We start from the raw sequence: 17,566 nt of genomic DNA, 5'->3' as shown, positions 1-17,566 counted from the left end.
GGTTGGAAGAGGGTGAGCTGGAGAAAGGGGGTGAGTATCAGGGCATGGACTGGTAGAAAATTGGTAGTGGAAGCGCAGGGACATGATGTAGCTGTTGATGGATAAGTAAATTTACAAGGGGGGAAAGTGAGGGGAAAGATTTAGTGCCAGGCTGGCACTTCTGGCTAACTTTATTTCTTTAAAAGTCAATTCTGGTAAAAGCAAGTTCAGCTGTTACCCAGGAGGTCTTGTCTTCCCTTTCCTGCCGTGCTTAGGAAACGTGTCTACATAGCTCTTTTTTCTTTCTCACTAAACTGCGTCCGCTGTGGCCAAATCGATGTCGCTTCCCAGGTGGTTGTATCCCACTGTGCAGTCAGGATCGTACTTGATAATGTCTCAAAGTTACCATGGATATAGGCTTCCTCTTAAAACCCTGTTTTAGCTGTTGGTCCTCATGCAGCTGCATCATATACTGCTAAAATTGATACTGGCTGGAAGTATTTGCAGTCGATCGTTGGTAAGCTGCTTTGTTTGGGAGAGTTTTAAGCTTTTTATCCCTTTCTCTTCCAGGGTGATGACCGATTGCCATGAGTTCAACTATTTCCCTCTGATTTGCTGTTCGCTGGGCCAAAGTGTGGGATGGCTACGGAAGCCAAGTACAGCATCGTTCAAGAAGTGGGCCGAGGGAGCTACGGGGTGGTTTATGAGGCCATCGTTAATAAAACTAGAAGCAAAGTAGCTGTAAAAAGGATGCATTGTAACGTTCCCGAAAACGTAGAGCTGGCTCTGCAAGAGTTCTGGGCCCTGCAGAGCATCCAGAGGCAACATGAAAACGTGATCCAGTTGGAGGAGTGTATCCTGCAGAACGGCCAAGTCTTCCAGCCGATTAGTCACCGTTACAGGAAATCAGACAGCCATTTGCTGCTCATTGAGACCTGCCTGAAAGGGCGGAGGTGCATGGATCCCAAATCAGCCTGTTTTCTGTGGTTTGTGATGGAGTTTTGTGACGGCGGCAACATGAACGAATACCTGCTGTCTCGCAGCCCGGACGCTCAGCTGAATAACAGCTTCATGCGGCAGCTCAGCAGCGCCGTGGCTTTCCTGCACAGAAACCAGATAGTGCACAGAGACCTGAAATCCGACAATATTTTGATTTCTCATAGACGTGGAAGTCCCATAGTAAAGGTAAGGGAAGAAAACTTTGCTGTAACGAGTTATGTGCTCTAAGTGCTTAATGCCTCACGTGCTCTGGAATGGGCTTTTGGTAAATCTTGTGATAATAAGTGTACTCAGAACATCTGATATCAGCCGTGGGCTTGTTTTTAGGAGTCTCGGGAGGAAGTAGAGGTCACGATGGTGTTTCTGGAGCATCCTTCATCCACTCATCCTCGCTTATCCTATTGAGAGGAGCAGTTCAGGGCTGTCTAACTTCTGCACGCTAGATAATCAGAGAGATCACGATCAGTCAAAGATGAAGCAATATTTTCTGTTCCCTTAAAGAACACGCTGCCCTGTTACAACAGCTAGTGCTTCCAATATTGCTGCCTCAAGCACGTACTGATGCTCAGGGAATGTGGGGAATGTCTTGGTGCTCATGTTGGTGCCCTGATTGAAGTGAAGACTGGCCAGCTGCCTTTCTTACAGCACCAGACTGCAAGTCTATACAGCTGCTTTCCAGAGAGCTGGAGAAGCCAGGAGCCAGCTCGCTCCTGAACTTTCAATCCCAAGAGTTCCTGTAGTTAAACATAAAAAAAATAGGTCTGTGCATTCAGATAATTCATGACTTGACTGTTCAGATCAATAATGGTGTTTGTACTTCGACCTGTAGAGCCGTCAGGGGACACTTAAATCAATGTCATCTTAATCACTATGGATAATAATGGTAATGCAAGAGATTCCACGCGCTCGCCGTGGAACAGCAAGAGCCACTTCTACCGTAGATGTTGTTCAAGGCATGTTTATGCCCCATTAGATGTAATCAGAGTGAACTTTGCAGAAAAATAACGGTCAGATACCTGTTTTGCCCATCTTAGGAAGGGGAACAAACAACAGGAAAGGAGTTGGGGAACGGACAGCTAACAGGACATTCCCAGCAATTTGTTTCAGCGGGGTTGCCACCCGAGAAGCGTCCACACTGCGGTGGAATTCACTGAGCCGCTGTTTGTAAACATGCTTGGAAACTTGGTGTTTGTGAATAACCCATTTTGCTTTTCTCTTTGTGCATTGCAGGTGGCGGATTTTGGCCTCAGCAAGGTGTGTCAGGGGAAAGGGAATGTGAACCAGCATCGCTTCTCCTCTGCGTGCGGGTCAAACTTCTACATGGCTCCGGAAGTTTGGGAAGGGCACTACACGGCGAAGGCTGACATATTTGCCCTTGGGATCATTTTCTGGGCTATGGTCGAGAGGATCACCTTCCGAGATGGGGACACTGAGAAGGAATTGCTCGGTGAGGGTCAGATCAGCACTGTCCTGTTGTCAGTGGACGTTCTGGATCCATAGGGATCCTCTGAGAGATGTTCTCCCAGCCATAGTTACAAACGCTGTGGTATATATGCTTTGGATGGGGCTTTTTCTAGGAATTTGCAACCCAAAGAAACCCAAAGTCAGGGTTTTTGCGAGGTTTAGGTTTTTGTTTTAAGAGAACTGCAAAGAAACCTCTTTTTCTTCAGTATGCATTGCTCCTAATTTGGTTGCTTCTCACGCAGCGTTTCCAGGTCTTGAAGACATATCACTAAGGCAGAGGGAATGCCTTTTATATTTACAAATCATTATTTTATTTTGAAGATGATTTCTTCTGCCAGATTTTTCAAAAATACTCTGGAGGATTTAAAGGTTAAGGGAAAGATGCTTTTGGCTTCTCTGCTGTCAGGCCCTCCTTATCCTAAGGAACACTCTTCAAAAATGGATTTGGCCCTTATTGTTGCTAACAAATTGTAAGAGGACAAGAAAACTCGTAGCTGTTGGTGAGGCATCTGTCTTACAGCTATGCTCTTGATAGAGGATTTAGCATCTGTATACTTCCGTTTGCCCAGAAATGCTTTTAACGGTCTTAAATCCAAAACCTTCCTGGAATTGGGCTTACGGGTTCGCTTGTATCCTTGACTTGGCATAACCAAGGGATGGGAGCACTCGGAGCACTGTAAGGATATTCCAAGGAGCCAACTAATAAACTGGGAAAGGATGTTTAGATAAGCTTCAGTGCCATCTGGCTGAGTTTCCTCACAGTTTAGAGATGCAAGATCTCGCAGGGATGACTCGTCCGATGGCTCGCTCTCACTCCCTCCCCGCCTCCTCCTTCCTCCAAATCCCCCACGCTTGAAATACTTTATAGTAAGTGATTTCAGAAAAGTATATTGCAGTAGAAAATCCATCTCGAGAGGAGAGAATGCCAGTCATGTGCATTAGCATAATAATTGAAGACATTTACCCAGGCTCTGAGATCATAATATACCTGTCTGTCTTTCTTTTAAATGTTTAAATTCTTAAAAGGAATTTCTGCAGAGGAACTTTAAGAAGCTATTGCGCTATCCCTTTAATTATTTTTTTTTTTCATCTTCCAAGTAGGCTCAGTTCTAATTCTATTATTTATTTCTTTTTTAAAATGCCAAACATTGACAAATGTTTTAGTTCCTGCCTACAGAAACAAGCAAATGGCTGCAGCTGAGACCAAAGCATGAACAGATTTCATTAAAATTGCTACCCGCCAACTTGAGATAAGGAGTTTGCAAGGCCAACCTTTTCTATACACAGACAGGTCACTGCCTTTGAAACATTTATTCTTTGCCTGGTGCAGGGGCAGAACAGCTTGAGTGAGCAAAGCTGTTTTTACTGTCTGTTTTGGAAGCTGGTTAATCATTTTCAATAACCGGTGAAATTATTTAGATTACCAGGAGCAAATTTACATTTCCCCCCCTTAATCTTGCTGAGGAGAAGTTGGCTAAGGGTAAATGGCATATGCTGTCATTTTAATTGAAAAGTGTTTGACTAACAGAGCAAATAAGTTTTGTGTTTAACTCTTTCAAGTCACCTCAGCCAAGCACAGTCTCCCTCCCTCTTCTAGAGCTTCCGAGTCTCCTGGTAGGGTGAAACGGAGTAAAATGGAGGCAGTTCGTCTCAGCAGCCCTTTTTCTCTGCAGATGACCCATAGAACTGCCTGACAAACGTGCCATGCTTAAACTTGCTGCCTCTGTTCCACGCGTGGTTACACACACAGCCTTGTGCAACATCTCGATTACTGTTTGAAAGAAAAAGCCTCTTCTGATAACAACTTCTTGCAATATTTGACTTGGCGGTTGCCTCTTAATGAGTGATCTTGCCGGTAATCTTTCAGTGTTTTGTTTTCCAGATTGTCTATCTGTACTGCACATAACAGCATTTCGTGCAGGTTTTCCTCTACCTCTATAACGTGTCTCCTCCTAATCTGTGTTCAGGAACTTACATCTGCCAAGGCAAGGAGCTTATTCCCCTCGGAGAAGCGTTGTTGGAGAATCCCAACATGAAATTACAAATTCCCCTGAAGAACAAGAAGTCCATGCCGGATGATCTCTGCAAGCTCCTGCATGATATGTTGGCTTTTAACCCAAAGGAAAGATTGGATGCTTTCCAGCTGGAAATCCGAATCAGGCAAATCTCCTATGGCAAAAAGCGCCAACGCTCTGTCTCGTAGAGATGAAGGACGTTCAGGTTAGTGTCTCTGCCAGGCTACTCCCTATTTAGTCTGAGTTTACAGGGGATTTTCTGTTACTGACCTCCAGGCCAAAGCCCTCTAAATCAAATGTGACCTGTAGCGGTTCTGAAAACTCAGCGATAGAAAGATGCAGTCAAACTAGATGAAGAATAAACATTTGGTAAAAGGAATTTTTTTGTTAGACGTACTTCAGCCAGACACTTTTGCCTCCTTAATGGTGTTTGTTCAGGGAATTGGCTGTGCTGTCTGTATTTGGGCCAGCCTATCCTTTACCCTAAACCTCACCTCTTTCCACAAATGATGGCAGATTTCTGCCATCACTCCAGCGTTTACCTGCCCTTGTCTGTTGCTTTTACAATATATTTGCTAACTAAATAAAAGCTGAAGTTACTGTATATTTGTAGGTGTGCATCTTAAATATGGAATTCAGGTATAGTAACTGCCAGATTAAGGACAGTTTTTATTTTTTTTAATTAAAGCACTGTTAATGCTCAGAGCATATCCGAGCTGGGTGCAGCAGATGATAGAGGAGCTCCTGTCCTGAACTGTTTAACACATAAAGGCCTTGAAGAATGTCTTGGAAAAGGCTGGACTGGAAGTCTGGTGGTCTTGCTGAGTCCTGCAGTGAGACTCTTGTTTTTATGTTTGAAAAAAAAAATTGATGCTAATCCTTGTGAGTTCTTGATGGCCTCTTTTAGTATCTGCCTTGCTGGAAGTTTGAACATCCACCATAAAATTCAAGATGGTCTGTCTGATTGCATGTCTTTCAGCAGAGCAATGAACATACAGAAGGGAGTTTCTGCTATTGTGGGCTTCATATTCTAGAATTTATTTGATAACTGCATCACAGCAGTAAAGGTTTTTGTGTCTGATACTGTCACTGAGACTGAACATCTGGCTGTCCTTACAGCCGAGGACGTTGTCCTTTGCAACACAAAGGCATTTCTGATCAGTTTAATACTCGATCTTGCGACAGACTTGTCCTTTAGCTTAAAACGTTCTTCTCCTTCCCAGGTGTTTGCCCATTCTGAAACTATTTTATAGAGAACAATTGTAACCTCAGCAGTGTTTCTTCCTGTCCAAGGTGGGTGGGTGGGTTCCATCAAGGTTGGCTCCTCCATAATTTCTGCACTTACTCTAGACGAGTCTCTTCAGGCCCTTGGAAAGCACTAGCACTTACTATTTCCTCTGGAAATATTCCTCCTGATGTGTTCCAACATCACATCTCTCCTTTCATATCTATATCACTTAATCCTCTCATAATTACTTTGTATCCTAAAGCCCTTTTTGACTTGAGTTGCTTCAAATCAGTAACATTCTGGGTTACAGCAGTTACTTCTGTTGACAGACGCATGACCTTATGTTTTCTATTACCCAGTTTCAGCCCTTGTCAGTTAGAAGAAACGGTGAATGACCCTGAATATTTCCTCATCCTTTTTTATAACTGTCATACCTCCAGCCTTGTGTCATTGGCACACTTCTAATTGTGCCAAGGCTGGTAGTGAAAGCATTAATTAAACAAGCCCGTTGCCAGTGCCAATCTTGATAAAACTCTACTCCAGCCTCTTCATTTCCAAATTATCTGTTTCGGTTTTCCCTTGGAACAGGTTATCTGCCTTACACCTTCTTTTTTACTAATCCCAGTCTTCTCCCGTCTAATCTAATCCTTTCTGGTGTGGAACTGCACCACATGCTTTACTGACATCTCAGTGGACAAGACCAATGCTTCTTTTTATCTTGGAAAAATTAGTTTTATCACTGAAAACTACTCGATTAGTCTGGCGGGATCTGCGGTTCTGGGGACTGCCACCTGACACAGGAGGCCTGGCATACTGTAAGAGCAACAGTACCACTAGTTGGCAGGCCAGCCCTGAAGTGGTTAGCTTGCTATAGAGGAATTTGCAAGGATAAAGAGGAAAAAAGGCTCTTAGCAGCGCAGTGTCAGGCTTACTACTGTTGACTTTCCTTTTTTCATTATGAAACCACGGTGGTAAATAGGTTTGCAGACTAGGCGTGGAAGAAAAACACCAGCACAGCCAGGACACATCCCTGAAAACCCCTGTCTGCCTCAATCCTCTTCATTTATTTTATTTTCCTGTCCGGTGGGAAGCTAGCTGAATACCTCCTCGCTCTCGGCACGTAATCGGAGTTGCTGCAGCAATGACTTGTGGCACAGCGCTCCACAGTGTCATGCTGTCGGCAACGCTGTCGGCTGCTGCCTTAGTGTGGGCTGAAATGAAAACCAACTTGCCTCTCTAAACCGGGGTTGTCTTAACCACCGCCCCGTGGAGGCTTCAGTCCAGAGAACAGACCCATTTCACACCTGACTTTCCTAATCTAAAATTGGGAGTAGCACGGGAGCTGAAAAGGGTTTCTCGCAGCGCTAAATCTAGGTGCTTCGGAAGAAATTCTCCAAAGCAAGTCTGAATCAAACGGGAGATACTTTTTTTTTTTTCCCATAATGCTTTGTTATCACAGGGCAATGAACTCTACAGCGTAGGGCAGCCAAAAGCTAGATCTCCTCAGAACAGTGTGAAAAACATCTAAATGCATTTTCTTTCATGAATTTAAAGACCAGGATACAGATATAACCTGTGATTTAGGCAGTCCTTAGGTTAAACATTGCTCAGAACTGGGATTTTTCCTGAGGAAAACCAGCTTGTGTACCTGCCCTCTGCTCTTCCCTCAGCATAGGTGATATCCCCGAGGCAGAACAGTGGGTCGGGGACCTGTGGTACGGGCCAGCTCTCTCACCAAGAAGTATTTAATTTTGCAACTTTGGTGTGTTTCCTTTGCAGGTATCGTGCTCCGCTGTGATCTGGAGGCCTTGGAGGTGGCAAACAACTCTGCCTTCATTTGGAATGAGGGGGTTGATCAGAAGAGCGCTGCCGACTTCCAGTTTTCCCCAAACGGTTATATTTAAATGGACAATAATTTTATTTATTTGTACAGTAACTTTAAGAGGAAAACTACCAAAAAAAATATCTATTTTTATAAAAACACCGAAGGTTTGCATATCTGCCACCTTTTAGGCAGCGAGTAGCATAGGTGAAAACTTGGCTGAGGTGACCTTGACTGTCCAGCCATACTCGGGCATATTTGTAGAGGAGTTTCTGAACTTGCTCTTCTTAAAACAACCCTCGCGCGTCCTTTTGGTGCTGAGCTGTGACTGCCCTTTCGAAGGACGGCAAAGAAACATGCAGGACCCCTCTGGAGACGGGCTTCTCTGCCCTTTGCGTGCTGACTGCCTTTCCAGCCCTGGCTTCTCACAGCTAATGCCGTGGTGCTTGTCCTTGGCACAGAAGCTGTCTTTAGGAGGTTTAATTAGAGTTTTTTTTTTGTGTGTGTGTGTGTGTGTGTGTGTGTGTGTGTAATTGTTCACTCTGTGTTGCTTGGCCACGTAACTGAGTGATGTCTGCTGAATGAGCTGGCAAAGTGTTCAGTGTCTATTCTGAAAAGTTAGAGCAGAAACAAAAATGTATTTTCTTCACAGTAGCTTTTGAATATTCTTGCTTAGATTAACTAAAATGCTTTCTTAAAATAAATACAAAGAATGTTAAAGATGCCAACTCTTGATTAGAACGTATGCGTCACTAACACTTAAAGTAGTTTAAGGAATCATGCTTCCTGCTGTGTTAGCTGCTTGTGCCAGCTGTTCTTACAAGGGAAATGAAAAGGACTGAACTGGAATCTTGGCAGGTAAATGGGGAGTCTAATTTGCACCCTGTTGGAAAAATATTTTAATGTATCTGTAAATATTGCCGATCTTTGCTTTTCTTAAGGAGCTGGGACCTCCTGGCAGAGGTTCCTGCGACGCTCTTCTGTTGTGCAGAGGTGAAATAGTGTCCTTCAGGGACAGCTTCCTTCTGTAAGAAACCAATAAACTGCTGAAAGAACGATAAGATGGTGAGCCCCTCTGTGCCACCTATGCCACACAGAGGACAGAAATACAGCTATTTCTGTTAGCAACAGATTAGATATTTCTTCCCCCTGTCCTACTCTATCAGGATTGTGGCTGCAGTATAAAAGACTTACAAGCAGTGTGTCATAAGCTAAATTCATGGAGAGGATCTTTCTTCCTGCCATGACTTTATCCAGAGGCTCCACTGACCTTCCGTGGGGGAGCGTAACGTTTTCTCACCTGCTCCTTCAGGCTGTAAAATACATTTGTCCTGCACAAATAACCATTAATTGGCTTCTGTCCCCGCAACAGATAAACAGATGACCGAGAGGAGTGGTCCCTGAAAAGAGCTGTTGTGGCAACGTATGAAAAATAAGTTAATTGCGATAGTTAAACTTGACTTTTGAATTTAGAGAATCCAATTTCGAATTTAGAGAGCCCAACAGCGCGCGTGTGCAGCAGCGATAGACACGGTTGCTTTGAAGCTCATTCAGCTCCTCACACCTCTGTGCAGACAGATCTTAGGGTGACTGGAAATGAGCTGGAAATGGGGGTTTGGGTCTTTTGTTCTTAAAAGCCACAGTTGCACGCTTCTCTCTTCTGGTCAGAGCCAGGTCTGGTTTGACTGCAGCTCTACACCCGTCTTACCCAGTTCTCGCTGCTGCCTCCGTTTTTAACTCATCCTGGAGTTCTGGGGAATCATAACTTAGGGCTGTATGCTGGGTTTTCCTTCCCGCAGCTTTCGGTTATAAATACTCTCCTGCTTTGCAGAGCTGCTCTTCTGAACTAAGATTTCTTCAACCTTCTCTTTTTAATCCTGTAGCTGCCGCTACTCTGTTGTCTGCTTTCTGCCACCTCTCCTCAGAGCATGCTGGTGGTCTTCCAGGGCTGTTTGTAGTTGAGTCCAGGGCCGTTTTTCTGGAGTACAGACAGGGCTGCACACCCTCACACCACGTGAGAACGTTGCAGGGCACGAGAAGGGCTGTTTACTTATTTTCTTCCTTGTTTTGCCATGCTAGGCGAGTATCCTCACAGCTGCTAGATATTTTTAGCTAGTCTGTACATATGCTTTAATCACTTGGAACTCTGTACTTTATAAATTAATAAAACGCTGTGGTTTTTTACTAATGCATTAAAAAGTGTGGTGGTAATGCTGAGAATCTCTTTAGAATCATGTGACACTTTTTTTTTTTTTTTAAGGTACCACAAGTTCGTAAGTCTAACACCTAGTGAATTGGTAAATGAACACAGGCAATGACAGCCTCTAATTTAAGTGACTGCTTCTTAGGGAAAGGGGCGGTGGGGAGCTCTCTGAAAACAAGCTCGATATTCAAAAGTGATCTAAAAGGGTAAATGTAACGTCTGTAGCTGAGAAAGGAACAGAATAAAATGGGAGAGTGCATGAATCCATGGTATTTTGTTCCAAAAGCTGTGTGCAGCTCATTAATAATAATATAGCTGAGCAAAAAAAAGAAAAAGATAAGTTTGTCAAAAACCTACAACTTGGGAATGGGGGGGATGGGGCATTTGTTAAATTACGTATGTTATGGAGAAAAACTCTTCTTCATGGAATGGACGTTTCCCCCCCTCGTGCTACGAGAACTAAGGGGGTGCCCAGGGGCGGTGCAGGTTTCCCAGCAGACAGCACATTGCTGAGCTCCCTGGTGACAGCAGATGGGCTTAAATCACACCAAGTTGTGGAAAATAAATCTGGGAACAGTGGTTTAGAGCAACCTCTGGTTCAGGGGGTTCCTAAACTGTTCGCTGTGTTTGTAGAGAGTTTTTCTTCCAGCTCCTGGTGACGCTGCTGTCCTCCCTTCCCACCATCAACCGCTGAACCCTAAACATTGCTGCCCACCGCTCTGGTCATGGTGAAGTAGCTGGGTTTGGGTGAAACTGCTGCTTTTGGTGGCTGGAGGAAGATGTTTGATGGTGCTGTGATAGCTCTTTATGTGATTTCACGTTTTAGGAAGAGAACGGTGCCATCAAGCACGTCGTGGGGTGACAGGGCCGCAAGCGGGTGCCTCAGCTCACTGCCTGGCTCGCGGGGCTTTGACACTGTTGATTTTTCCCTAGGTCAGACCACAGGCAGCGGTGACTAAAGATCTACCACCCCATTTTCATTTATTTTTTTTTTTGTAAATCTACGGTCATTATCTCTCTTGAAGAAAAAAAGAACAGAGAGGAACGTGGATCTGTGATTCAGCTTTGCATTTCAAGCAAACTGATAGCGGAGGTGAAGCTTTGTTCTGCTTTGGTGGGGGAAAAAAATCTGTAAGTTCTCCATTTTTATTCTCTCCCCTACAATGAACCTCATGTGCATCGGAGCGGTTTGTTAGAGTGGCCTCTCTAAATGCTGGAGTTGTCCATTGAGGCAGGCACTTAAATGGATTGGTTTGGATTAAGGATGCTTCAGACTAGCTAATTTTCTTTCAGTGGGACAAATAACATCCCTCACAGAGATGCAAGATAGCTAGGGGCTGAATTTAGCTGGGGAAAAATTAAATACTTGCTGCTGTCCCCAGTCAGGATCAAGTCAGTCAATACTATTTTATTTTTCTCTAAAATTAAGCATTGCCTCTGAATCATTCATTAGCAGAATCCTCCATTAATCATCAATCCCAGCACATCGCACATCTTTTTTTTTTTTTTTTTTTCCTATGTCTCTTAAACACATCATTGTAGCTGGTAGTCTTACAGCTGCTGGGAAGGGGTTTTTGGAACTAAATAAATTCACAGGTCTGTTAATCATGAAGACTAATGAGGGTGCACCAGCTGCCTGTCACCAAGCAGTTATCTGCAGGCAACCAACATGCCGAAGGGGTGGCTGGAGGTGCAGAGCGTTCCAAGGGGGGGGACAGGGGAGCCGGTTGGATAAAGCGTCTCATCGCAGCGGGGGCTCGGCACGAGATAAGGAAAGATTTGCCAACCTGCTCTTGAGGCTTGGGAAGGAGGAGGGATGGGAGGTATGGCTTTCTGGAGAGCTGCCAGTCAGAGAGGGACCTGGGGGGGGTTGATTGCCGGCCGGCTGAACAGGAGCCAGCAGTGTGTCCAGGTGGCCAAGAAGGCCAATGGCATCCTGGCTTGTATCAGCACTAGCGTGGCCAGCAGGGACAGGGAAGGGATCTGATCCCTGGGCTCAGCACTGGTGAGGCCGCCCCTCGATGAGTGGGTTCAGTTTTGGGCCCCTCACTCCAAAAAGGCCATTGAATGACTCGAGCGTGTCCAGAGAAGGGCAACGGAGCTGGTGCAGGGTCTGGAGCACAGGTCTGATGGGGAGCGGCTGAGGGAACTGGGGGGGTTTAGTCTGGAGAAGAGGAGGCTGAGGGGAGACCTCATGGCCCTCTCCAACTGCCTGAAAGGAGGGTGCAGAGAGGGGGGATGAGTCTCTTGAGCCAAGGAACAAGCACCAGGACAAGAGGGAATGGCCTCAAGCTGCGCCAGGGCAGGGTCAGACTGGCTCTTAGGAAGGATTTCTTTGCAGAAGGGGTTGTTGGGCGTTGGAATGGGCTGCCCAGGGCAGGGGGGGAGTCCCCATCCCTGGAGGGGTTGAAGAGTCGGGTTGACCCAGCGCTGAGGGATCTGGTGGAGTTGGGAACGGTCAGTGTGAGGTTCATGGTTGGACTGGAGGAGCTTCAAGGGCTTTTCCAACCCAGATGATTCTGTGGTTGGTTTCAGTGAAAGCTGCAGGCCACTGTGGTGGTGCTCCTGATCAATCAGCTGGGGACATTCTCCTTGTGAAAGGTGCAGAGGAGGAATTTAATTTCTTCACGGCTGGAGAGGTAAGAACAAAGTTATTGACTTGTGTGGGTGCAGAAGTGAACTGGCGTCACTTGTGGACTGACTGAATCTAGACAAATAGTTTTGCAAAATAAGGAGAACAGGGAAACCTGCAGCTTAATCCATAGGAGCTGGACACAGACTATTTCCTAATTCAAACCTTCAGCACTGGAGCGCTCAGGTTGCAGTCGCTGTTCCTCCTCTCTCACCCTAAACTGAACACGTTGCTCCTTTGTTCTGTTAAATGGCCGCTGCCTTCCCCCACCAAAGGCGGCTGTTTCCACGTAAACCACTAACGTTTTATCTGCATTCTGTTTGCAGAGCTCAGCCCAGGTACTCTTGCGGGCAAAATGTAGAGGGACCATCACAGAGAGAGGGTTTGAGAAGGTAACGAGCTCGTGCCGTTCAATCTGTCAGTCCCTGTTCTCTCAAGATTATTCGTACGCTCTTAATGGATTTTGCTGAGGCTTTTTGAAGGTGGAAGGAGCGCTTTGCTCCCTTTTAAGCTTACTTAGCTTTCCTTTATTCTCAAAGAGCTGCAGGATCCGAGGATTTAGATTAAATTGTTTTAAAATGGAAACAGTGTGCAGTCTACTGGCGTTATTCAAAGGCCCGGAGTGCAAAGCAGCCAGGTTTCTCAGGAGGATGGGTGAGAGGGATGGTGGAAGCCACCGTCCCGCCACCTGCTGAGGTACACCAGGGAGATAAAACCCAAAACTCATCAACACTTGCCCTCCTGCAGCTTCCCCAGAAAGTTTGGGGTTTAAGTTTTAGAGAAAGTGGTTTTTAAACTCTTGCAAGCTGCACTGAGCCATGATGTGGGTCCCACAGTGCCGGGACCAAGACCCTTGGTTTTACTGCCCTGCTACCTCCAGCTCCCCTAATCCCAGCAAACCTTCTGGGAGAGTTGGTTCCTAAGCAAATAGAGGCATCAGGGTTTAATTAATGAAACTATACTAACGGGAAATAAATTTATAGAACTGCCCTGATACGTGCCATGATGTGGGAGTTTGAAATCCCAGCAGTAGAGGAGGGGGAAGGGTCTCCTAAGGATGTTCCTGCATGAGGGACGCGTGTCCCAGAGCAGTTACTGAGCTTGTTTCACCACTGGCTTCCTGGGAAGTGACCTGAAAGGGCTGCGGGATGCCTCGGGACCTTCCAGGAATGAAAATATGGATCTGTGAGGCTTATACAGTCTATATGTAAGGCTTGGACCTAGATCTAGTGCGCAAGAACATCAGCTGCTTGTACACAGGGCCAGAACAAAGCTTGTATTTAATTTTCATCAGGCTCTCAGCTGGATTTGGACCAAAACTAGATGTGCGTAACTTTGGGAGGAAGCAGCAAGGAAAACAGGTATCTACAGAGGAATTTGTACACATTGACTTAAGAGTTTAGGGGTTTTTTTAACCTTTTGCATTAAAACAACACCAACTTCTGCCAAAGACGTGTGCTGAATGAATTTAGCTGTCAGTTTGTGACCGAGTAGTCTCAGCCTTTTGCTTACACGAAAACATTGAGGCTGAAACCACCACGTTTGGCTTTTTCCCACCATTATAAACAAACTGAAAGACGGATGAAAAAAATACAAGGCCAAGTGTGTTGCCACAAGAGTTTAAAAGCACCAGAGCTGTGAGTCAGGGCAGGACCTGGTGGCCTTCGCAGGGGGACTCTGGGCACGAGCTCCCGCAGAGCCGTTGGCTCCCCTGCGCTGGCCGGCTGAGACAGGGAAGGGACAGAGAGGGGCAGCAGGCAGAGATGTCAATAAATCGATGCCAAACCACTTCTTTCCCAGTTGGAAAAGGACTTGAGATGAGCCCAAAGATTTCGTGCTGCTGCTTACCTGAGGCCTGAGCGGTGCTGTTTTACCTTGACTTTGTTTTTTCCAAACTACCAACTCCTTATTCTTATTAAACAAAGCCGATGAGCGCAGCCGGATCGTGACTGCTGTGTTTTTTAAAAATCAGGCTCCTTTCTGGCTCCTGTTTCTCTTGATTTAATTTTCTCCTTTTCTTACAGATTTGCTGCAGATTCCCCGAGCCCCTGGTGTGACTGCTTATTGCACTGAAGGCAGGAGGCAGCCCCTGCTGCTGCCACACGAAGGATGCGAGAGAAGAAAAAAACCCAAAATCCGAGCTGGCAGAAGGGGATCAATTCTTGAGAGCAGGTCAGATCCCCACCACCCTGCGCCACTGGTAGTACCTGGCCTCCCCAGAGAGGCTGCCCAGGGTCGTTAGGTATTTCTGGGTTAATTGCCTTATATTTTTTCTCTATTTCTCTTTGGTTTTTTTCCCAGTTCACTTTTTCTGTACTGAATAGAGCTGCTGGGGTCTCAGAAACCAATGCAGCTAATTGTGGCTTAGAGTTTGCAGCCAGATGCAGGATGTGCCGAACTAGGATCTGTAAACAGATTTTCTTTTATTTTCCCCAAACTGAGCAGCATCTATTCTGCTAAATTCAACCCTTTCAAATGTAGAGGGGTCTACTGGATGTAAAAATTACCCTTAACATTAATGACAGCAGAGCAGCTGAGCCACTCAGATCGTACTTCACCACGTCCATCTTGGTGTCCTCTCATTTTACAGCTCAGTTCCTGTAACGGTGGGGCCTCACCTTGGCCATCTTGGGCTTGACCACCTCAGGTTTTTGAGATATCTCCCAGCTGCTCTTAAATTTCCAGTTTCCTGCTGCTGTAGGCTGCAGTCAGACATCCTTCTCTTGGAGCCAGTTCTTCCACCTCGCAGGAGTTACTGGCCGGAGTCATTCAGCACCGGTGCTCTGCCAAAAGCCATCGGCATGTCAGATCCCATGGCTCCCAGCAACAGCTGCTTTTTTTTTTTTTTTTTTCCCTAAAAAGGCTCTTGAATCACTGTGTTCGCCTCGTTCATCTCACTCACTTGGGGCTGCACATTCACCCAGTGGAGCTTCGAGGGGCAGGAACCACCTCTGCCTGCAACGCTACAGGCAGCGAGGCCCCGGTATTCACCAGGAAGAAGAACAACAGGCAGCTGTGGTCAGCGTGGCAACCAGCTCAGGTTGTGTTTTTCTTGCTGATATGGGACGGGGGGTTGTGCAGGTGCTGTGACTGATCTATTTTTTTTTTTTTTTTTTTCTGCAGAGCTATAAAAGTAGGGTGATGCCTGTCAGGTCCTCCAAACTCAGGCCGAGCAGCAAAGCAGAGAGGGCAGATGTGCTGAAAAACATAGGCATGGCATCATCTAGGCTTGAAAAGACCTTTAAGATCGAGTCCAACCGTTAACCTCACGCTGCCAAGTCCACCACTAAACCCTGTCCCTAAGCACCACATCTACACGTCTGTTAAATACCTCCAGGGATGGTGACTCCACCACTGCCCTGGGCAGCCTGTTCCAATGCTTGACAACCCTTTGGGGGAAGAATTTTTCCCAATATCCAACCTAAACCTTCCTTGGTGCAACTTGAGGCTGTTTCCTCATGTCCCTGTCTTTGTGCTGCTATTTTAGAGCTTGCTTACAGCTGGAGGGTGAGAGTCTCTGCCAGCAGCAGGCTCACGGTGCTCTTTACCTGCTCTTTGCTTTTTCAGAGGTGGAGCCTGTGCTGGGAGGACCCGCCCGGATGCCTGCATGACCCCGGGGAGCAGCTCTGGTCCCTCCTGCAGCACCCACCCGCTGCTCCAACGCTGGATGCCACGGAAAGCAGGAGGTAACAGCTCCCCAGGCCCAAGCAGCAGCAGATCGCAGCAGTCCCATGTCCTCAGCAAGGCCTTCCTGGGCAAAGCCGGGCTTCTGGGCTTCTTCCCGTGGCTGTGGGGAAGCAAAAACCAGCTCTGGAGGCACTTTACTAATCCCTCCAGCTCTGGAGCCATTAGTGGAGCGATGCTGGAGGTAGTTGGTCCAGCACTACCAAGGCAGGGGGAGAAGATAATTTTAAAACAATGAGGAAAAGGCATATAGGTAGAAGCAAGAGAAATATTGGAGCTGGCAGAGCTTCTTTTCCCATCAGAAAGCACAAGGTTACAGCAACAAAATCAGGGCACAAGCCCTGGTGCTCCTGCCCCAAGCAGGTTATTGCTGCTCGAGCTGCACCTGAGCTCCCTGGCACCCACGTGCCACCTTTGAGGGCAGGCAGAGAGCATCAGCGTCCCGAAAAGTGCAGGAGAAACGCAACAAGCTGAAATTAATGCAGAAATGAGCATGACTCACCTTTTTTCTTCTTCAGAGGAGTTTAAGCTGGTCACCACTGTTTGCTCATGAAAGGGGACAGCAGCTTCCATTAATGACTTGCTTTTCTCCATGCCTGCTCGTTTATTTTCCTCCTGGGCTGCGAAGGAGCTGGGTGCAGGCAGGGGAGCACAACCCCCTGCCTCAAACCCCCTTTACCTGGCTGAGGCTGTGGCCCGAATCCTCCCTTGGCACCATTCCAACCCCAAGTGAGGAAACCTGGGGCCTTCCCAGCCCCAGGTTTCATTTCCACAGGCGCCGGATCAGCCACAGCCCTTGGTCTGTTGGGTTTTACAGGCAAATTATATTTTCTTGAGTTTGTTCATCTTTTGAACAGTTGCATAAGCCCTTGTCTGCTTAATTGACCTCATTTCCATCATGAAGGGAGAAGAAGGAGGAGCTGCTGCAGCTTGTCAATACAAATCAGGGGGTGGGGTTTTTTGTGCTTTTTTTTTTAAGTTTGTTTTTTTTGTTTTTCATCCAGGAGGCTTCACTACACTCTCCCACCGAGTCTCGCGTAAAAGATGCCAGGCTTGACCCCTGAAGGCAACGACGTCTGCATTGACCCGACCTCAAACTGCAGAACAATTCAGGGCTGCAGCGAAGCGCAACCACTTCTGGATTTCTTTTGTAGTGAATTACACGACAGCTCTGTAAGATGGCGTACCTGTACTCAAAGGGATGCTGTTTTCAGGGAGCAAAACACTCCAACCCCTACCCTAATAACCCAAACTTTCCAAATATTGAAAAAAAATATGTTATAGCTGAGCCCGTGGTGTGGCTGAGTGGCTATAAGGACCCTGCCACTGAGCCCACAAAAAAGCCAACACGTTTTAGCCAAACTAAACCATAGCTGACAATTTCATAATAAAAGTTTTTGGTGCTCAGCAAGGCTTCTTCCTCCCCGCACACCCAGGGTGAGGCCCTCTGCTCATCTTCAGCCAGAAGTGTGAACTTTTAGGTGTGCGTGAGGGGGGGGGGGGAAACCACACCAAAACCAGGCCAAAGCCTTGATTTATT

The 17,566-nt window shown here is 46.5% G+C and overlaps 1 protein-coding gene across 1 annotated transcript; it reads left to right on the top strand.

Moving 5' to 3' along the window:
• Positions 1 to 206: 206 nt before the first annotated feature.
• LOC141921508 (serine/threonine-protein kinase PDIK1L-like) lies at positions 207 to 8,227 on the top strand. The gene is made up of 4 exons (XM_074820329.1): positions 207 to 1,164; positions 2,209 to 2,425; positions 4,410 to 4,662; positions 7,465 to 8,227. Exons 1-3 carry the CDS (start codon positions 619 to 621, stop codon positions 4,643 to 4,645), a joined length of 999 nt encoding a protein of 332 aa, XP_074676430.1. The 5' UTR covers positions 207 to 618; the 3' UTR covers positions 4,646 to 4,662; positions 7,465 to 8,227.
• Positions 8,228 to 17,566: the final 9,339 nt, after the last annotated feature.

Source organism: Strix aluco, chromosome 3, assembly GCF_031877795.1.
Source record: "Strix aluco isolate bStrAlu1 chromosome 3, bStrAlu1.hap1, whole genome shotgun sequence".
In the NCBI taxonomy this organism is placed as follows: domain Eukaryota; kingdom Metazoa; phylum Chordata; class Aves; order Strigiformes; family Strigidae; genus Strix; species Strix aluco.
This window is presented reverse-complemented; position numbering and strand designations above follow the sequence as displayed.

Excerpts from the sequence above, each read along its gene's own strand:
- LOC141921508 (XM_074820329.1), top strand. The coding sequence starts at position 619 with ATGGCTACGGAAGCCAAGTACAGCATCGTTCAAGAAGTGGGCCGAGGG. Across the intron at positions 1,165-2,208 it reads GTGGAAGTCCCATAGTAAAG|GTGGCGGATTTTGGCCTCAG; the intron begins GTAAGGGAAGAA and ends TGTGCATTGCAG. Across the intron at positions 2,426-4,409 it reads CACTGAGAAGGAATTGCTCG|GAACTTACATCTGCCAAGGC; the intron begins GTGAGGGTCAGA and ends ATCTGTGTTCAG.